Source organism: Pongo pygmaeus, chromosome 7 (genome assembly GCF_028885625.2).
Source record: "Pongo pygmaeus isolate AG05252 chromosome 7, NHGRI_mPonPyg2-v2.0_pri, whole genome shotgun sequence".
Taxonomy (NCBI): domain Eukaryota; kingdom Metazoa; phylum Chordata; class Mammalia; order Primates; family Hominidae; genus Pongo; species Pongo pygmaeus.
In genome coordinates this window covers 67,729,206-67,751,401 of record NC_072380.2, presented here as the reverse complement: position 1 = coordinate 67,751,401, position 22,196 = coordinate 67,729,206, and the positions used below count along the sequence as shown (strand labels likewise).

Sequence of the window (22,196 nt, the reverse complement as noted above, 5' to 3'; positions counted from 1 at the left end):
GGTCTTACCCAACGTTCTGACCCCAAAGGGGCAAGACTTTCTCCCCCACTGCTGGTGTGAAACAGGAAGTGTCAACCCTTCAACAGAGATACCCTTGGGGCCACAGCAGGTGAGAAAAGGTGCCACTTCCTCCAGGTGGAGGCAACCCAGCTGTCAGGGCTGGTGGTGGAGTGGGATCAGGGATAGACCTCAGACCCCGAGCAGCATCTCAGAGGCCACTGTGGACACAGCTGCTTAAGTTGACATGGTAGTGCTGCCGGCGTGTCTCTATTTGTTGGTATATTCACATCTCTAGTACGATTTTACACTCACAGACACCCTTATATAGGCACACACTTATGCTGGGCAGGGTGGGGACAGAATACAAAATTTAAAGTCCTATTTACTTTGCAAATAAGTTTTTCCCCAGGGTATGAGGTTTAAAATATGTAAACCAAAATTAAAATTCTAAGCCTCTTAACCAACTGGGTAGAACCTCCCTTTGGCCCAGGGGATTTCAAAGAAACCTGAAAAACTAGTTCAGGCCATGATGAGAAGGGGGAATTGGACATGACTCATTATGCCCTTCTCCCTTTTGGAGTGTAGACACCAATGACCAGCATTTACATTAAAATAGAGATCCTGAGACTGATAAACAGACTCTTTGTAGCAATAAGATACCAAATTCCAACCAGACTTTAGTATAACATCGCATGACAGATAACAGATTCTAAAGAAGATCAAAGTATTTTACCTTAAAATATATTTCTTTAACAAATTTTGAAACGGCCCTGCAAAGCCATCTCTTATGGGGGAAATTTATATTCTGTAGAGAATCCCATTCCCTTTCCAGGTCTTTTCCTGATCCAGGAGAGATTTAACAGACACCTTTTAAGGTCCCATAAGAGACATTCACATCTGTTCTCTCTGAGGCCTGCTACCTGAAGTCTTCATCTACATAATAAGAACCTTTGCTTCTACAACCACCACTTCCCATACCTTAACTCAAGCTTACTACAACTCTTCAGACAAAGCTTAACTCCTTCAACCAATGGCCAATCAGGACTTTTTTTTTTTTTTTTTTTTTTTGGAGGCAGAGTCTCGCTCTGTCATCCAGGCTGGAATGCAGTGGCATAGTCTTAGCTCACTGCAACCTCCACCTCCTGGGTTCAAGCGATTCTCCTGCCTCAGTCTCCTGAGTAGCTGGGACTGCAGGTGCTCGCCACCATGCCTGGCTAATTTTTATATTTTTAGTAGAGACAGTGTTTTGCCATGTTGGCCAGGCTGGTCTCAAACTCCTGACCTCAGGTGATCCACCCACTTCGGCCTCCCAAAGTACTGGGATTACAGGCATGAGCCACTGTGCCTGGCCAATCAAGAAATTTTTGAATCCACCTATGGCCTGGAAGCCTTCCCTCTCAGCTTCAAGACATCCCGCCTCCCTGGGCTGAACCAATGTACACCTTATGTGTACTGATTTATGTCTTTGCCTATAACTTCTGTCTCCCTAAAATGTGTAAGACCAAGCTGTATCCCAGCCACCTTGGACACATGTTCCCAGGATCTCCGGTGGCTGTGTCATGAGCCATGGTCCTCAACCTTGGCAAAATAAACCTCTAAATTGATTGAGACCTGTCTCAGATGGTTTTTGGTTTGGTTAAATTAGACCAAAGTTTTAGAAAACATTTGAGTGGAATGCACTCATTTAAATTCCCTCTCCTCTAACAATGTTAAAGTAGAAAGTCCAAGTTGCTATTTCCTGAATGGGGAGTGCCCATGTGAGTAGGCTCAGCAAGCCCTATCCACATGCACCTGCCTGGACCTTCTCGAGGAAAGGCAACTGGGCTCTCCCTCATGGGGGACTGCGGTTTTGTGTCATCAAACACATCCACTGAGAAGTGGGTTGCCTATGACCACACCAGAGATGGGAAATTCCTAACCACCAAGGCCCTAGGTAATATATCAGATGGACTTCTTTTATGCGGGTTTGATGGAGAGGGCAATCTCAATTATGTTTTACAAATCCAAGCAGAGCTCAAATAATGCCCCTGCCTAGTAGCTTCCTAGTGATGACCATCCAGGTTACTCATCTTTTCCCGCTTTTCTGAAAGGCCCAATGAGAAGTCTGTCAACCCCAGCACCCCACACAGTGAAACTGGCTTCCAGCAAGCTCTCTCCCACACGAGGCGCAGGTTCTGAGCCATCATCAGCCTTGCTGGGCATGTGCCCTGTGGACCGTTTGCTCAGCACACATACCCGGCTGCTACCACCAGAGAACATGAGCAATGCTTTGGACAAATAATGAAGTGTTGTGTGGATGACCTCACTCTGGAAATCTTGCTTTAGTGCTCTTCTGTTCATCCTAATTACTATTGCTTTTTGAGAAATTGGCAAAGACAAGCAAGGCTATCTTGCTTGGTGAGTTTTTTGTTTTTTGGGTTTTTTTTTTTTTTCACTTTAATGAGAAGAACCCCCATCTCTGTCAGATGACTGAGGGAAAAAAGGGATCAAAGGAACCTCACTGAGGGGCTGAATGTGATCTCTCAAGCAAAGCTAAAAACTACCCCAGGAAATTCCAGCCTAAATGAGAAACTGGAACTGAAAACGCAACCTGTCTTAGAATTGGCTGCTTGGAAAACATTTGTCATCTAGACAAGCAGTAAGAAAAATTAAATGAGAAACCTGTCAAAAAGTAGGAAAAATGAAGATCTGATTTTCCTGGTGCTTTACCTGTTTTAGTAGGCACTGTTTACCTTACTCTCTAAGGATGTATTGTCTTCCTATGCTTGAGAAAAAGAAGAATTCACATAATTAATGATGTTCAAAAGCCCTAGGATGCCTATAAAATAACAATATTAATAAGTTGGAACTGAAAAATAAGTAGAAATTGAGTAAAACCTACAGTCTCTCTAAAGGATTTTTTTATAACAGGAAGCCCCTGGAGTCAATCCCAAACTGACCTAAAAAGACCATTTAATGATAACAAAAAAATAGGATGTAAACACACACACACACACACACACACACACACACACACCAGGGAGTTTGCAAAAAGAAAGTTTAAGAACTCAACTTGTCTGTACTGCAAATATGACAGCATTTGTTTTATACCTCTCAACAGTTGTCACAGAAACACTTTTCTACTTGTTAATATTCATTGATTCCCCAACACTAGATTCCTCTAATCTTCAATCCATAATTTGGATGGAGGAAAAGGATGGAACAGAGAGCTCATGCATTCTTGTTTGTACTCTACTTTTTGGGGATCAAAATTTCTTGGAAATTATAATAAATTAATTATAATAATTTTTATAATTTTATAAATTATAATTATAATTTATAAATTATAATTATAATTTTATAAATTTAGCTTTATTTGGTTATCATAATAGTCTCCTTTTCCAAGTATAACTGCTAAGAAATAGTGAAATCTATACTTTGATGATGATGATGATAGCTACCATGTATTAGCTACTACTTGCCGAGGCACTGTGCTAGGCATGTTAGTCGTTAAAACAAGCCCATAAAGTAGGTTATATTCATAGTAATGAGGATGAAGAAGCTGAGTCTTGGAGAGGTTACAATTTCCCTAGAAAGGCCAGGATTCCAACCTGAGTCTGGCTGGTCCAGGCTTAAGAGTCTGTGCTCTTAAGCATTCATCCACACTGGCTCCTTCCTTTAAAAAGAAAGGATTTGAGCCGGCCATGGTGGCTCATGCCTATAATCCCAGCACTTTGGGAGGACGAGGTGGGTGGATCACTTGAGGCTAGGAGTTCGAGACCAGCCTGCCCAACGTGGTGAAACCCTGTCTCCACTAAAATAGAAAACTTAGCTAGGTGTGGTGGCGGGCACCCATAATCCCAGCTATTTGGGAAGCTGAGGCTTGAACCCAGGAGGCGGAGGTTGCAAGACAAGATTGCACCACTGCACTCCAGCCTGGGCAACAGAGTGAGACTCTGTCTCAAAATAAATAAATAAACAGAAAAGATTATTATTATTATTTTTTTTTGAGATGAAGTCTCACTCTGTAGCCCAAGCTGGAGTGTAGTGCCCGATCTTGGCTCACTGTAACCTCCACCTCTGGGGCTCGAGCAATTCTTGTGCCTCAGCCTCCCCAGTAGCTGGGACCTACTCGCCACCACACTCAGCTAATTTCTTGTATTTTAGTAGAGATGGTGTTTCATCATGTTCCCCAGTGTGGTCTCGAACTCCTGATCTCAGGTGATCCACCTGCCTCAGCCTCCCAAAGTGCTAAAATTACAGGCATGAGCCACCGTGCCTGGCAAGAAAATATTCTTTTTATTCTATTCTAAAAATACGATGCTCACCAAGTTGGCAGTGGAAAAAAAAGAGGCAAAAAGAAAAAAGAAAGTCAGATAATTTAAAAAGTGGTCAACTTAGGCCGAATGTGGCGGCTCCCACCTGTAATCCCAATGCTTTGTGAGGACAAGCAGGAAGGATCACTTGAGTTCAGAACACCCTGGACAACGTAACAAGACCCTATCTCTACAAAAAATTAAAAATTAGCCGGGTGTAGTGGCACATGCTTGTGGTCCCAGCTACCTGGGAAGCTGAGGCAGGAGGATCGCTTGAGCCTAGAAGTTTGAGGCTGCAGTGAGGTATGATCACATCACTGCTCTCTAGCCTAGGACAACAGAAAGAGATCCTGTCTCTAAAATAATAATAATCATAATAAACGGTCAAGTTAAAGCTTGCAGTCTGTTAGACTACCTTCATAGCTCAAAGATGAGGCAGTGTTTGGCATATCTAAGCTTAGGGCTGGTGGAGATTTCTGTGACTGCTCAAAATCTAGTCAATCCATCAGCATGCAAGGACCTGCAATGCCTTAGGGAGAGATGATTTTCAAAATGACAGCTTCACCAAATACCCATATTTAAATCATTAAGTGTCCATGAAACAGAATTACCTTCTTTAGAAAACAGGAAGAAAAGTTTGTCAATGAATATCCGTTTACTTTCTCTTGCAAAAACTCACTGAACTATGTCATTGGGATAGATATTTCAAAACTCACTGTACTGCCCCAAAGATGGATATTATCAAAACCCAGAAAATAACAAGTGTTAATGAGGATGTGGAGAAACTGGAAATCTCACACACTGCTGGCAGGAATGTAAAGGGATATAGCTGCTATTTGTAATGTCACTAGGATGCTATGCCATGACTACTCCCTTAGTATATACATAAGGTAGGGTTTTTTTTTTTGCGGGGGGGGATTCTGGTGGGTTTTTTTTTGAGACAGGGTCTCACTCTGATGCCCAGGACAGAGAGCAGTGGCAGGATCACAGCTCACTGCAGCCTCAACCTACAGGACTTAAACAATCCTCCTACCTCAGCCTCCTGAGTAACCGGGACCACAGGTGCTCACTGCCACACCCAGCTAGTTTTGTTTATTTTTTTGTAGAGATGAGGTCTCACTATATTGCCCAGGCAGGTCTCGAACTCCTGGGTTCAACTGATCCTCCTGCCTCAGCCTCCCAAAATGTTGGGATTACAGACATGAGCCACTGAACCTGGTCACCCTTAGTATATTAAAAGACTGAAGGTCAAGGTATCTCCATTAGCTTATGAGAACTGACATTCTCCCTTCTATCCAACCACACACAGTCCTGCCTGTATGCCACAAGCCCCACCCAGTTGCAGGTCCACTAAACAGTCCTTGCCTGCAGAGTTTACTCTTTGATGGGGGAAGACAGAAAATAATAATTCAGCACATGAATATACACCATGTCAGATAGCTGAGAAGAAGAAAATACATAGCTGGCAGCTGTGCTATATTTCAACTAAGACAAAATACCTTAAAGAACTTGATGTGTTATTCTGAAAAGAATTCCTGTACAAAGACAGCGCCTGGGCTCCGAAAACAATCCCTGACTTATTTGTCCTGTGACAAACTTAAAGGAAATCTGTAACAAGATCTAACAAATTCCAAATATACCTGAAACAGATTTGCTATCCTCTTTATTTATATTTCAACCCCTTTGAAGTGCGTTTTCAAAATACCGTGTGTTTGCGAGGGAAGCCTGTGATGTCTGCTCTCTGTGGCTGCTCCTGCATTTTCCTTTTCCTAAGGATGTGGGGGCAAGAGCAGGTGGGTGTGGCTGCAAGGGCTGAAGCTGAGGAAGAAGCAAGGTCAAGCATTTTGCCCACCAGGTAGGATTTGTCCATGCCTAGTGATTTGGGCAACCAATTACTGGGCTTCACTCACTTAGAGCAGTGAGAGAAGTACAGTTCCTCCCCAGCAATGCAGCTTTCTAATGGGGAAAAGCAGCATTCCCTTGCAAGATGCATGACCTAGAAAAAGGATCACTTGCTCGGTTCAGTAACTTCTCAATGGCAGTGTTTCCCGACTATTGAAGCCCACAGGACCCCTGCGGCTTATTCGGGGCCCTAGTCCTTAATGACTGCTAACAGGGAGAGGGACCTACCTAGACACCTGCAGATTTTAAACAAGAATCCAAGGTGAGTTTAATGATAAGCATATGAAACCCTGAAACATAGATTTCCAAACAAATAAGACAATAAAAAATGTATGAAAAGGAGTAACTTCTGAAAGCAAATCCACATCATGACTGACACACACTGCAGGCAAATGGCCTTACGGGGGCTTCCCCCTGCATTCCGAGTGAGGCCAAGAAGAACTGGAGGGCTGAGAGTGAGGGGGTTATCTGATTTATGCCTCAAAACATTGCTCTGACTGCTGTGTGACCACTGGGCTGGGGGAGCCACAGCTGAGCACAGGAGTAGAGAGCCAGCTCCTAGATTACTCACTTTGAGTGTGTATTCAAGTTGGGTCAGAGTGACCACGTGCAGGACTTAGGAAGGTGAATCTACTTTGAGGGCAGAAACCCAGACTTGCTGAGGAATTGGATATACAATGTAAAAGGAAGAGGGTCAAGAATGACTTTGAGTGTTGGGACCTGACATCTCCAAGGACAGAGCTGCCATCAACAAAAGGGAGAAGATGGCAGCTGGCACAGGTTTTGGAAAAGGGGGTAATAGGCACTAAGTTGGGGTGCATTGAGTTTGACATGCCCAACACACATCTTTGGGCAGATGCTGAGCCAGCAGGAGCTCACGGGAGCAGTTTGGGCTGAGCTAGAAGCTTCGGAGTGGCCGGAGTCTAGACAGCTGTGCTGGAATAACTAATGTCCCCCCAAAACTCACGACCACCTGGAACCTCAGAATGTGGCCTTACTTGGAAATAGAGTCTTTCCAGATTTAATTAAGGATCTCAAAATGAAATCCCACCCTGGATTTAGGGTGGGCCCTAAATCCAACCACTGGTATGTTTATGAAAGAATGGCAGAGGAAGGTCAGACGTCACAGGAAGACAGAGGTGGGAAGAGGAGCGGTGCGGTCAACAAGACATGGAATGGAACATCGGAGCTGCCAGGAGCTGGAAGAGGTACGGAAGGATTCTTCCCAAGAACCTGGAAGCACAGCCCTGCCTACACCTTCATTCCAGACTTCTGGCCTCCAGGACTGTAGGAAAATACATTTCTGTTGTTTTAAGCGCCCTGACAGCCCCAGGAAATTAATACAATGCTTTCAATGGACTCACTTAGGAGACTTAGTGTGGAGAAAAAATAGGTTGAAAGAGTGAGTTCTGGGACATTGCAAGGTTTAACCACTGGGCAAATGAGGCGCTGGCTGGTGAGGGGGAAGGAAAAGCAGAGAACAGTGTCCCAGAAGCCAAATGAGGAAAACGTGCCATGGGGGAGTGAGACCGACAATAGCAGACCCTGCTGGTGGGCAGCTAGGAAGATGCTGAGAGATGGGTGCCCTTTGGATGTAGTGTCCTGAGGGTCACTGCTGACTTGTGCTGCTGGGGTTGAGGGGTGGGAGATTCAAGAGAGGGCGGGTGGGGAAGAACTGGGGGAAACTGAGCATAGTTCCTAAAACACTTCTGTTGTCAGGGGGAGGAGACACCTGGAGGCTGAGGTAGCTGGAGAGGGATGTAGGGGAAAGTGAACGCTTTTACTTTGATTCCTATGGAAAGTGCAGAAGTGAGGGAAAATGCTAATGCGGAATTTCTAGAACAATGTCTTGAAACAGCAAGAGAGCACAGGACCCGATGCACATCAGGGCTCTTGGCTGGCAGCTTCTCTTGTCTCAGGGAAAGAGACAGCAGGGAATCCACAGAGAGAGAGGCAAGTAGGGGAAGGTTTGAGGGCAGAGAAAGGGAAGGTGGGGCATTGTTTCTAGCAGGCAGTGAGAGGGAGCGGACTGGGCACATGTCTGGGTTCATGAGGCTCCTCAGGCTGGTGCTCTTGAACTGGAAATGCAGAAAGCTGCTAGGCACCTCAATGCAGGTCACAGCTGTTGTGTGGACGTGGGGGCAAAATAGGTGAAGGGTCGGACTTCCATAGGGCTGGGATTTTACCAGGTGCGTGTGACATGGGGGAGGGGCAATGAGTGTCTCCAAGCTAGGGGAAGAGAGAAGAGAAGCAGGAGTGGAGGGGAGGTAGGGATGGGCAGGTTCAAGGGACGGGAAGTGCTGGCGACAGGCTGAGGCTGTAGGGGCTGGAGCGGCTGTAGGAGGGTGAGTGGACAGAAGGGAGGCGATGGCTGAAGTGGAAACAATCAAATGAAGCAAAGGGCAGTGGAATTGGTCAGCCCGCGGAGCGGCTCGAGGGGAGAGGACAGGGTCTTGGAGGAGAGGAAGTCAAGACACAGAGAAGCCAGCATTTGAAGGTGGTGATGGCTACAAATGATGGAATGATGACAGGGCTGTGCTGGGAACAGCAAGCCAGCCGGAGCTAAGCACAGCAAGGAGGAGTGTTCGGGGATCTGAGGACCACAGCAGTGAGGTGAGTCAGACTGGCACAGTCTGATGGCATGGACTCCAAAGCTGGGGGTCCTGGGTGGGGGAGGTAGAAGGTCTGGAAATGGTAAAGAAGATCAAGCAGTACAGTTCCTTGTAATGCATCAAAAATACCTCAGCACACCATTGGTTCCATTGACAATACTACAGGTTGAACATACCTAATCCAAAAACCCAAAATCCATATTGCTCCAAGATTCAAAACTTTTTGAAATGGTTAATCAGTAAGTATAATGCAAATATTCCAAAATCTGAGGATTAAAAAAAAAAACAAACCCAAATCTGAAGCACTTCTGGACCTAAGCATTTTGAATAAGAGATACTCAACCTGAAGTATAAATGTAATTTTAATAATCATGCAAGTAGTTGGCTCTGTAACATATAACATTGCCAGATAATGATGTTACAGACACTGGGGGCTCTGGGTGGAAAATGAACAAGAGCTGGAAATCCTGACTTTGTTAAGAATCTGCCAGCCCATCACCGTGGGAACTCTAGCATCAACCTCTGCCAACAGGTGCTGAGAAAGGGCTCTGTTCAGTGCCCAGGGAGAGGCCACGAGAGGCCCTCCATGACACTGGGGGAGGACAAACCTGTTCAGTTGTGGGGTTTTTTCCCTCCAAATTAAGCAGAATGCATCTGCCATTGGCTTCAATGTCAAATACTTCATTTATAATTTCTCATTCCTCCTGGTGTTCTTTATGCCACAAGGAATGCGAAACAAAGTGGCACTTTGTTTTTCCCACAGGCCCAGATACTTGTATTCTACTTCCTTCTTCTTTTCTCACTTTTATTTCAACCAATGAAGTAAGTTTTGTTCAGGAAAGTAAACCTATAGTTAGGGGAAGGGGAAGAAGAAAATACTTTATGGTTAAATACACCTGAATAATGACTCAGAAAACCTTTTCAAAAGCATGTGTTCTGGCCGGGCACAGTGGCTCACACCTATAATCCCAGCACTTTGGGAGGCCGAGGTGGGAGGCCTGCTTGAACTCAGGAGTTCAAGACCAGCCTAAACAACAGAGTGAGACCCTATCTCTATATTAAAAATTTTTTTTTAAACACACAAAAAATATGTTCTTCTAGTTACTCATTCAGAGCTGTATGAAGCAGAGAAAAAGAATTTATTGTTTTAAACGGAATATAGTCAATCCCCATTTTAAGTGGCCAATATAGTCATCCAACAAGCATTTTTGAGCATCTACTATATACAAGGCACTGCACCAAGTGCTGGGGATAAAAAGGTAAAGAAGAACTTATCAAAAAATTCAAATTGCAGTACATGCTATGGAAGAAATGGGCAGGGGCCGAGACTGAGGAGAATGGAGTAAGCAGGAGTTGGGATGGAACTGCTTCAGAAGGAAGGTTAGGGAAGGCGTCTGTTGATAAGAGGTGTGGTGTGGCTCAGAACAAAGGGTGGGAGCTTCCAGGAAGTAGGCTCTGGAGAGGCACTGGGATAGGGAAGAGCGCGGTGGGCTCAGTGCTGAGGAATCAGTCATATGCACAGGTGTTGGGAGTCTCTCTGGGTGTGGTGGGAACCCACTGAACGGAGCTGAGCAGGAATGCAAAACCATCCAGTCTGTAAGATTCACAGAGACCGAGAACAGCATGGGGGTGGCCAGGGGCTAGCAAGCGGCCACGGGGAGCTGGCATTGAGTGGGCACAGAGTTTCCGTCTGGGAAGATGAAAGAGTTCTGCAGGTGGATGTTGGTGATGGTTTCACAAGTGTGAATGTTCTTACTGCCAACAACCGTAAACTTAGACATGGTTAAAATGGTGTAATTTGTGTTTATTTTACCACCACAATTTTAAAGAGGCAAAAATTTTAAAACCATCCAATTGTCCCTGCCTACTTTGTGGAGCCTGGAAAGAGGGTAGCCAAAGAGACAGGAGGGAGGCTCATTAGGAGCAGGGCTGCCTGGGAAGACACATGGGCACCCTTCTGTTAAAAGCTATTGTTCATCCAAAATCCAAATTTGACTGTATACCTTGAATTTCTTCTGTTTGCCAAACTGGACAACGCCAGTTAAGAAGCAACTGTGGGGCACGATGGTGTGTGCCTGTAATCCCAGCTACTTGGGAGGCTGAGGTGGGAGGACAGCTTGAGCCCAGGAGCTCTGGGCTGCAGTTTGCTATGCCCATCCGGTGTCTGCACTAAGTTCAGAATCAATATGGTGACTCCTGGGAGCGGAGGACCTCTAGGTTGGTTAAGAAGGGGTGAACCGGCCCAGGTCAGAAGCGGAGCAGGTCAAAACTCCTGTGCTTAGGAGTAGTGGCATCATGCCTGTGAATAGCCACTGCACTCCAGCCTGGATAAAATAGCAAGACCCCATCTCAAAAAGGACAAAAAAAAAGCAGCAACTGCAATAGTGCAGATGAGAGACAATGGTGACCTGGAGGAGGGAGATCTATTTTGGAAGAAGAAATGAGAGGACTTGCTTATGAGTGAGGAGGGCTGGGCAGACCATTGGCTGAGAAAGCCATGGTTCAGGGGGATCCTGTGTGGCCACCTCCCGGGGACTGTGGCCTGCCTAGGTGGAATGCCGCCTGTGCACATGGGCTCTGAGCCCTCCTGGGGCAGGGCCTCTGGAGGGCTGTCAGCTGCAGGCCTCATCTCCAAGGAACAGGTCTTGCTGTGGGGAGGGGAAGAGGCCAGGAGGCAGCAACTATGGCAGGAGCTCGGTTGGGGTCTTCCGCACCAGGGTGGGCGGCCCTCTGGCAGCCCCGGAGATGCTGTGGCATCCCTCTGAGCCTTGGGCAGGGTGTCAGGCTGCTGCTTGGCAGAGAGGAGCTGCCTTAGAAACCATACCAAGGAGCCCAGACACACCATTTCCTGGGGTGACGCTGAATCAGGGTGAGATCTGCAGAGCTGTGCTGGGTGGAGGCCTGAGATTGGAACCTCAGTGAAACCTGGGGAAACGCATTCCAGGCACCAAACTGACCTCAGAATACACATTTAAGTCAAACCGGTCTTAAATGGGGGAAAGGGCTACTTTTGGTGACTCAATTTTTAGATGCTTCTCACTGTGTTTCACAAAGCCCCACGAGCTGCAGAGCTACAGACACAAATGCATAGCTACAGCACGTGCTCCGAGGGTAGGCGAAGAATGCTGTGTTTCTACAGAAGTCTACAGAACCATATATTTTTAAAAACCAATAATTTAAGTTCCTCTCTCAGTAATTTTATTTCATTTTATTCCATCACAGAAGAAAACCACTTTAAAAAACAAGAATGAGGCTAGGCACGGTGGTTCACGCCTGTAATCCCAGCACTTTGGGAGGCTGAGGCGGGTGGATCACCTGAGGTTGGGAGTTCAGGACCAGCTTGGCCAACATGCTGAAACCCAACTCTACTAATAATACAAAAATTAGCTGGGCGTGGTGGCACACGCTTGTAATCCCAGCTACTCGGGAGGCTGAAGCAGGAGAATTGCTTGAGCCCGGGAGGCGGAGGTTGCGGTGAGCCGAGATCTCGCCATTGCACTCCACCCTGGGTGACAAGAGCGAAACTCCATCTCAAAAAAAAAAAAAAAAGAATGAGAAGTGCATGGTTCCATTTAAGTACAAAGAGAAATCACAGTTTTTTCAAGAGTGAGACGTGCTGAGCAGTCAGGGAGGCATGGAGAGAAAAGCGGCAGCAGAGGAGAAAGAAAAAGGAAGAGGAGTCAGCCAGGGCTAGGCAGGAGCCTGTGCAGGCAGAGAACAGGGTTCTAGGAATCAGGAAGAGGGAGAGAGGCCGAGGGCTTGGCTTCCACCCAAACCATGTCACTGAGAAGGGTCCAGCCAGGTTCTCAAAGACTTCCCTGTCGCAAAGTACCGTGGCAGTTTCCCTGCTCTCTGACTGCATGTCAGAACTCCCTGTCGCCTGCGCTGCAACCCCACCTCCTCCTTACGGGCCACTGTGCTTCTGGTGTCCCCAGCCTGCTCTCTGACTTGTCCCTCTCAGCCCTTTCTTTGAGGTCTGTCTGGGGCTGTCCTCTGCCCCTTCCCATACTCTCTAGCGGACCTCATCCAACCCCTATTTATATGACTGTCTGCGGCGCCAGCCTCCTTGAAGCCTGTAGCCCCAGACCCCTATACTAAAATGCCTGTCCACGCTAGCTGCCCACTCTAGCTGATGTTTCATGGCACTTCAAACCCAGTACGGCAAAACTAATTTCATCAGCCACCTCAACCCCGTGCCCGCAATGGCGGTCCTCAGCTGCCCCATGCACATTCCTTCTCTATTTCTATGTGCCTGTGATAGGGAACACTGACCTCGCTCAGGCCCGTCCTCCCTACCTCATCCCTGGACTCTAGCTTTCACCCCTTCTAATCATTTTTGTATATGGTGGCTGGGGCAACTTTTAAAGCACAGGTCTCATCCTATCACATTCCTGCTGAAATGCTCAGTCGATCCCTATTATTCCCAGGCAACCCACCTCAGTTTCATAACTCAGGCCTCACACCTGCTTCAGGGACAGCACCAGGAAAGCCACTTGGTTGAGAGGTTTAATTATCTCCAGACTTGGGCTGAACTCCTTCAGGTGCTTCTTGGCTTTAGTGAGGGGTTGGGGAGAGGGCCTGAGAATCTAGCTCTGAATTGAAAAAGCTCAGAATAAGTCCTGTCCGTTTCAGAGTGTACCCTTTAGAGACGAGCTCTGTTTGCTTTTGTTTTGTTTTTTTAGAGGCAAGGTCTTGCTCTGTCACCTAGGCTGGAGGGCAGTGGGTGTAATCAAGTGAGTTGAGCTCACTCGAGCCTCAACTTCTCGGGTTCGATCGATCCTCTCGTCTCAGCCTCCTGAGTAGCTGGGATTACAGGCATGACCATCAGGCCTGGCTAATTTTTTTTTTTTTTTTTTTGGTAGAGATAGGAGTCTCACTGTGTTGCCCAGGCTGGGCTCAAACTCCCAGCCTCAGGCAACCCTCCCACTTCAGCCTCCCAAAGAGCTGGGATTACAGGCATCAGCCACTGTGCCAGACAGAGACGAGCTCTGGGCTAGAACGCAAACTCTCCCATTCCTTTTCCATCCCACCCTTCCTGGTCTCAGTTTTAAAAAACAAAACGAAAACAGCAACAAAAACAGTAATAAAACAAAATGTTAGGAGCATGAAAAGCTGAGAACTCTGTGATTCTCCAATAGTCAAAACAGACCAATTTCTACAAAGAACACCTTGGTGTTTTGGGGAAGAACAGAGGTAACACGAATACATATTACAGTAAATACAAAAAGCATCCACTAATGACTAAAAGGCCTACTTTGACTAAAAGGGTAAAACTGTAAGTCCTGTTGAAACTATTTGCTGAGTATAAGCATTTTTATTTTGTACAGATACATTTTTTAAACCAGAGTTATCTACAAAACAGTTTAGTCTTCCACAACTGAGAATGAACCGGTCTAGTTTTTTTTGTTTTGTTTTGTTTTGTTTTGTTTTGTTTGGGACGGAGTCTTGCTCTTGTTGCCCAGGCTGGAGTGCAGTGGCACGATCTTGGCTCACTGCAATCTCCGCCTTCTGGGTTCAAGTGATTCTCCTGCCTAAGCCTCCTGAGTAGCTGAGATTACAGGCACACACCACCATGCCCGGCTAACTTTTGTATTTTTAGTAGAGACAGGGTTTCACCATGTTGGCCAGGCTGGTCTCAAACTCCTGACCTCAGGTGATCCACCCACCTCGGCCTCCCAAAGTGCTGGGATTACAGCCATGAGCCACTGTGCTCGGCCTAGTTTCCTTAATGTCCATATCTCTCAGAGTGCCCCCTAAGCTATTCTCTCCATATACCCCCACTTGCATCCCCGTGTACTCCTTTTCTGTGCCTTTATGCACCAGGTTCCTACAACTGAAGACCCATCCCTGCAGCCACACCCCTTCCCAAGCTAGCAGGGCTAATCCTGGCTCTCAGGACCACCTCCTCCAGGAAGCCCACCTTCCACCTGCTAGCCCACCCTACTACACTCCATCCTCCTCCATGTACTCTGAAAGTAGCATGCGGTGCCCGCTCTGACAGCCCTTGCCATATCCCAGGGCTGTACTCTGTCTTTGCCTGCAACTCACCTGCCCCCTACTCCATGCCATGTGCCCTTTGCTCATCCCTCCTGACACAGTGCCTGGCTGTGCTCAGGATAGCTGTGTGGCTGAAAGGGAGGGGGCCACACCAAGAGGGTGAGGGGGCTCAGGGAGAGCAAGCCAAGTGCTGGAGACAAAGGTCAGCTGGAATTTACTCTCCACTGCTCTCTTCAAAATGCTTTCTTGCTTTCTTTCTTTCCTTCCTTCTTTTTTTTTTGAGATGGAGTCTTGCTCTGTCACTTAGGCTGGAGTGTAGTGGTGTGATCTTGGCTCACTGCAACCTCTGCCTCCTGGGCTCAAGTGATTCTCCTACCTCAGCCTTCGGAGAGCTGGGATTACAGGCACGGACCACCAAGCCCGGCTAATTTCAAACTGCTTTCATCTCCACTTTTCAACTGTGACCAGCTGGTGATAAACTCTGCCCACTCCTAAACCACTTCAGTTGAATTCTAGCCCTGCAAGCTTCCATGATAAGTACCCAAAGAGAATAGTATTTTGTGACTTACGGTAGCACTCACCAGAAATCACCACCCCTGGTCAAAATAACATTAAGATAAGAGACAGATCTTGCCTGCAGGCCAAAAGCGCCACCACCTCCGCCATACACTAACCCAAAGCTTCCCAATCAAATTTAAAGCAAAAATAAATTCTGCCTTATTTGCTATTTTAACAGCCAGTCATGATTCCTCTTGCTTAAATATGCAAAACAGCCCCATCCCCCCTTACCAAAAAAAAAAAAAAGAGTTCCTGTTTTATACTATTTTTAAATGACAGTTTCCTATTCCTTTGGCTTTTTCAGAAGGAAACTGCATATGATCCACTTTTGCAATTCTGACAGTAACTAGTTTCATTTGTCCATTTTCTAAGTTTTCATGGTCAAAGTTTAAGCTGAAAACATAACACTCATTACTCAAAAAAGATAAATAGAGCATTTAAGTGCCCAACATGTAGGTACTGCATTAAAGTGATATATTTGTGTTCCTTTATTTAGAGCAATGTTAAAGTCTTATATCAATGTCATCTGTATAGCCTCAGAATCATTAGTTGCAACTTTTGGTGACGATTCACATAGATAGTCTAAATAGAAGGAGATGTCCCTAGTCATGGAATATTAGAGCGGAGGCTGTGGGAAACCCAACCTGTGCCTCCCATCTCACAGACGAGGACACTGGTGCCCACCAAGTGATTTTCCCCATGCAGAAGCAGGTTTTCTGGTTCTTGGCTCAGTGATTTCTCCATCATTAGCATCATCTAGGGCAACATTTCTCAAATTCTGAGAAAGAGCTAACCACCAGCTGTGTTAACATTTGTATACTGAGAAAGCTGAGGTTTCCAAGCATCAGCTCCAGCAATGCCCACTCAGGGACCATCACATTCTGACCACTATGTGGCTCCTGTATCCAGAGCGGCACCCGGCTCAGATTCCTCTGTGAAATTCCTGAATGCTTTCTTCAGTGCTGGCTGTTTCTCTCTCTAAGGAGCCTCTTGTGCTTGAAAGAGTGATTGGGAATGTGTAGGCCTCAGTTAGAGTCATGTATGAGAATTTCCACGTGGAGGGGAGATTATATATGGAGTGGGGAGTGGATCTGGCCTCCTGGTTAAACCACAAACCATGTCAATCACCTGCGGCTTCCACTTGCCACCACGTCTGACTCGACATCTCAATGCAACTCTCCCTCCAGCTTAAGTGAACTAAACATGAGGACACTATCAATCAAAGGTTATTACTAATCAAGGATTTGAAGATAAAGCAGTTGATTCACTGGGATAATAGCCTTGAGGTGGAATATGAACGTCTAACACATCTCTTACGTTCCAGACCAAGAGACAGAAGAAGAGACCCACTTTGGATGATATTGGCAAATATTCTAGAAACTTCCCAAGAACTTCCCTCTCTAGACCCTTCAATCCTGATTTACCACCAACAAACTGGTGAGTTTCAACCAAGAGATATTACAAGGGATTCCCAATCTATAGACTGTTTTCTCACTCAGTAGCTACAACTATGAGGGTGTGCTCAGAAAGCTCTGCTGTTAAAAGGCCCTCCTACTCAAAAAGGTCAAGAACTTCCTAGATAGAGTTTTCCTACCTTCCTCATTTTACCAATTTCCACCTTAAAATGTGGCTTTAAATTTAATACTGGGGGTAAAATATACCTTGGGCATAACCTCCATCTTGGCAATAAAGACTTTTGAAGTAGAAAAAGCTAAAGAAAACATTAATTTTGATGGTCAAAATCCATAACGGGGAAAATGCATATCACAGTAGTGTTGAGTGCAAAATGACCAAAGCAGCAACTGTAACCATGAGACAACAGCAGGCTGCAGAGGAAAGAATCAGTTATCTTGAGTCAGAAGTCCCTGGATCAAGTCCCAGCAATTCCGCATACTAGCTCGGTAACCTTGGCCAAGTCCAAGTTCACCTCGTTATCTGTAAGAGGTATAAACAACAAAATATATGCTTTCAAGGCTGTTGGGCTCAAATTAGATAATGGAGGTAGAAGTGCTGTATCAACCAGAAGAAGCTAAAATAAAATAAATGTTACTTGTTGTCATGATAATAACAACAACTCTGATTTTGCAAGTTTTTTGTTTTGCTTTGTTTTGTTTTAAAGAGACAGATTCTTGCCACGTTGTCCAGGCTGGTCCTGAACTTCTGGCCTCAAGCAATCCTCCCGTTTCAGCCTCCCAAGTAGCTGAGACAATAGGTGCATGCCACTTTGTTTGGCTTGATTTTGCAGTTTTTACTGACATTTAACTCACAAACAATTGTTTCATTTTTAGTAATTTTTGTACTTCAGAGATACCGCCACCAAAGAGTAATAAATGCTTTGATTCACTTGGTCTGAATTACAAGATGATTTGTTTGCTCTCCAAACTGCAACTGTAAATTTTTCACTTCTTTTTCCTCTCAGTTTGACATGTCTATGATTCCATCTCAGCTTCTGGTGAAGGAAATTCCCACTGGTTTTAACCCCTTTTCTTTCCAAGCTCATTTTTCTTCTCTGACATAGCCTAAAAGCTGAAAGGGAGTTATGCAAAGTCTCTCTGCTCTGAAAGTATCAAACTTCCTTTGCAAAGAGGTATTTTCCTATTTCAGCACAAAAAGCACTAAATTGCTTAATTTAATACAAAGAGAAAAGCAATGGGTAAAGCTGCTGTAGTCAGGATTTCTTGATCTATGTTGAATGGGCTATGGATGGTTGGAGAGTGTGGATTATTACACTTGAGCTCAGACAAGTCTTTCAGAACTCATCCTGAGACAGGAAGTGATGAAATCGGCTCTCACATGAACTGTGAGGCTGTCATGTGCACTTAGCCACTTTCTGTCTCAATGGGCGACAGGGGAATGCGGAGGGGAGAGTAAGGCATGAGGAAGTGGGTAGTGGGGAGCGGCAAGAAGAGGCCAGATACAGATGGCGGGAAAAGTCCCAACTCTGCCCCTCATAGTTTCCCTTGTTCTTCTAGGGCTAGGATTAAGTAAACTGGGTTATTTCTACTCCCAGTGACCAATCTCTCATTGTGAAAATCTGCTGAATTTAACCACCCCTTGTGAACATTCAATTTCCCAACTCTGATGCTATTGACAAGAGTTATGGAAGACAGCAAGTCGCATCATTATCACACAGCCTACTAACTGTTTAGTTAGAGCTAACACAGCAAATGGACTTCTGTAATTCCTCTTCTGCTTTATCCCTAAATGTCCACCCTAAATAGTAAAGTGGGGGGAAAGTATAGAAAAGGTTGGATTATTGAAGTATCTGGGCCCCAGGTATCTCTGTCACCGTGGGGCAGCTTTAATAATAATTCTATTGTCATGTTATTCACTACGGAAAAGTGATAGATTTAATTAGTGGCACACGATAGAGAAGGAAAGGTAAGATAACGCAGAGATGGCCTTCTTGGCACAGACAGACCATTTCAGAAAGGTGTGTGAAGGAGGAGGAGGAGCGCTGGGTAGCAGTGGTCATCAGTGAGGGCATTCCAGGGGGACGAGGGAGCAGGCGCAGTGAGCAGAAAGTGGAAGTGGAAGGTATGGGATTTCAGGCTGAAGCTGAAGCGTACAGGCCCTACTCCTTGTTGCCAAGGGTAAGACCCCCTTCTCAAATTATCTGTATTATCATAAGAAAAGCCACAGGTACAAGAAGCAGATAAAGGATGGAGACCAGGTGGTCTCACCAGCGCCACCTTGAGGGAAGGGCTGGGAAAGAGTCTGAGTAAGGTTTGCAGCTTGAGCAAAGATGAACTCAAATGGAGCCAGTGCTTAGTTGTAAGGAAAATGAATTTTGTGCTGAATGAACATACTTAGGGTCCTGCTGGCTGCTGCTCACCCGTGACTCTCCCAGTGACACTGAGCAGTTCATGCACTTGAGCCAGATGTCCTATGGGTTCCACCAAGGGGCCACTGCTAGGAAAGAGACCTTGGACCTGTGAACATGAGTTCACCTGGCACGGGCTGGATTCAGTAAACTGATTGGATGGAGACCACTGGTGCTGGCCTTGATTGCCCCCAGCCCCTCCTGTCACCGAGGGGCTCAGCCCCATCAGTTGACAGGAGAGTCAACTGAAGCCCCCTGGAATCCACAGCACAACAGTCACAGTCAATGCCAGGCTCTGTGGTAACCTTCCTCGTAAGCTATGAAGGTCTAGAAAGCAGCTTCGCCCCCTATTCATTTCTAGGTTAGAAAAATTACTCTTCGAGGTTAGAAAAATTACTTTTCGAGGTAATGGTAGTAATTCACTAAATTAAAGACTCAGCATAGAGGCTTTGACTTGGACCTTAAAAGCTTTGACTATGTCAAGATAAAGTCTTACGAGATAAGCCATGCAAAACCCAATACAAAATACCCATGTGACAAAATAAAGTCATTCTCTGGGTACAATACTACCCAATGTGTGTAATTTCTACCCTAAAGAACTGTGGGTACAGATCAGACCCCCAGCAGATGGAATGGCTGTGACCACTCAGGCCTTCCAGGCCATGTGTCCCGATGTTCCTTAGCCCTGTCCAAGTGTGACAAACCTTTGTTACACTCCTCAAGTCTCTTGACCCATGGGGACACCCAAATCACCACCTGAGTAGAGGGCCTCATTGATCCGTGTAAGTATGGCCCAAGTTTATCAGACTTCTGCTTTCTCCATTTCCTGATCTGTTTTCTACATGGGTTCTAGAGCTGTGCCCAAACACACCTATTCCTCTTACTGCAGAGAGGTGGTTTTCAAACTATAGTTCTGGAAACCTTGGAATCCCATGGAGCCTCCCAGGGGCCAGCATAGACTTTGAGGACAGGGCTAAAAAGGCAGGGCTGCTGGGTTCTTTCCTTGCCCCTCTGTTCCACCACAGCAATTATGCTTCTTTCTTATTAGATGTTGGCATTTCAGGGCACACTTGAATTTCCAACTCAGATGAGGAACGTGTTAGGCTTGCCAAGTCCCGGAGGCGGAGAGGATGCCTGAGCAGTGTGACTCACCCATCACACACCTTTACTGGAAGGACGGGCATTGCCCTCCCTTGGGTTTTCCCAGCTTCCACTAGCAGGCTCTGAGGTGCTTGTGTCTGTGCCAAGCATGTGACACAACAACATCTGTGTCTGATGTGACCCTCAACAACATCTCCTTAAAGCAGGAATTACCATTCTGTTTTACAGGCATATAAAGTAGCCTAAAAAGGCAAAGAGCTTCTGAAATGGAAGCGGTATGGCTATCAAGTGGCAGAGCAAGAACACAAACTCCAGTCTCCAGGTGCTGAATGCCAGCTTAACCCACGATGCTCTATTACAGAACCTGTGTCCAGCCCTACCTTACGTGAGGTGCTTCACCTCTGTACTCATGCATTCCTTGGATCTTGTATTCCCAAGAAGGCCGTAGCAATTTCCTAACTGAAAGAGGGTGTGAGGGAAGAAGTGGGAGTGAAAAAGGAAGACTATAAGGACCAGCCTTCCCTAGAACTTCTATAAATCTCTTTTGCTACATACATTGGGCTTCATGAAACCACCCATTGCCAATACTGAGAAACAAGCAAGCAAATTGCTGAACATTACTAATGGACACAATGAAACTAGTAAAAGCCAGCAGCTGGCATCATTCAAGTGTGCATTTCCTTGATATTTTGGGCACATTGCGGGGCTTCTGGATAACTTGCTTCTGCTCTTAAATACACTTCAGGAAACATGTGATTCCAAAGTAAATAAACAGGCAACTCCTAGGCTAGTACTAAAAATAGTACAAATGAATATTTCACAGAATCCTGATGGCACATCCAACAAGAAGGAGTGAGAAGAAGAGGAGCAGGAAAGTGACATAGTTCCTCTGTTTTCAAGAATACAGAGGACTTAAAAGTATCCATACATTCGATCCGTAACTTAAATAAAACATATGCATCATTTAAAAGCATCATTTAAAAAACATAGCATAGAACTGCCTCTCCCAAATGCTGAGAAAGTGATTGATTCAGCTGCACTGTTTCTATGACTTGTGAAATGAACATAAAGAGGTTGACTTGGCTTATAGAAGATGATATCCAGGTCAAAACTCAACACGTGCACACAATCCATGTGAATCTCCTATTACTATCTCCAAGAATTGTATTGTGGAAGGTCTTTTTCTCATAACTGCTGCTGGGAAACATTCAACAGAAATTCCTTCTCCCTGGAACAATAACTCCTTCATGAATTTGACGCAGGGAAGTCTTTGCAAATGCATGTGCGCACAGGGCTTTTTGAATATGTTACCTGAGCAGAAAAGTCAATGAGCTTTGGAAGCAGCACTTTGCCACCTTCATCACTCTTCAGGAAATCCAGCAAACTACCTATGGAGAAAGAAAGAACAAGTTAGTGCATTTCAAATACACAAGAAAAAATTCAAACAAAATTCACATCATCATTACTATTACAGGGGAACCCCCCACAAAATGATTGGCTTTGCAATTCTGTATGGTTATATAAAGCCTTTTCCTGGAATTGGTCAAACCCAGTCCCCTCTAATCTGTTACCTTTGACCTGATGTGAAACACGGCATGTGCTCCAGGTGAGAAAGAATGTGGGTGGATACCACTTTTCTCACTACAGGTGTATGAGAACCATGCATTTCAGAGTACTTGCCACCATGATCCACTCACTGCAGCCTCCCAATCTTTAGCGAGCTCACTGGAAGGCCTGCCCTCTGCAGACACTTGGCCAGGCTCACTCCCATCTGTATCCAGCAAAAAGCACAGAACTTGGCACTTATTGTAGGTGCTCAATGAATGTTTTCTGAGACAGGGTCTTACTCTGTCACCCAGGCTGGAGAGCAGTGGCATGATTACAGCTCACTGCAGCATCAGCCTCCCA

General features: G+C 45.7%; 1 protein-coding gene across 2 annotated transcripts in view; it reads right to left on the bottom strand.

Annotated features, from left to right (window-relative positions):
- Window positions 1-22,196, bottom strand: part of LYN (LYN proto-oncogene, Src family tyrosine kinase) — a 132,692-nt gene that overhangs the window by 19,998 nt on the left and 90,498 nt on the right. For both annotated transcript variants that reach the window (XM_054498145.2, XM_054498146.2), the window contains exon 10: window positions 21,600-21,676. In XM_054498145.2, coding sequence (XP_054354120.1) covers window positions 21,600-21,676 — 77 coding nt within the window. The remainder of the gene's footprint in view (window positions 1-21,599; window positions 21,677-22,196) is intronic.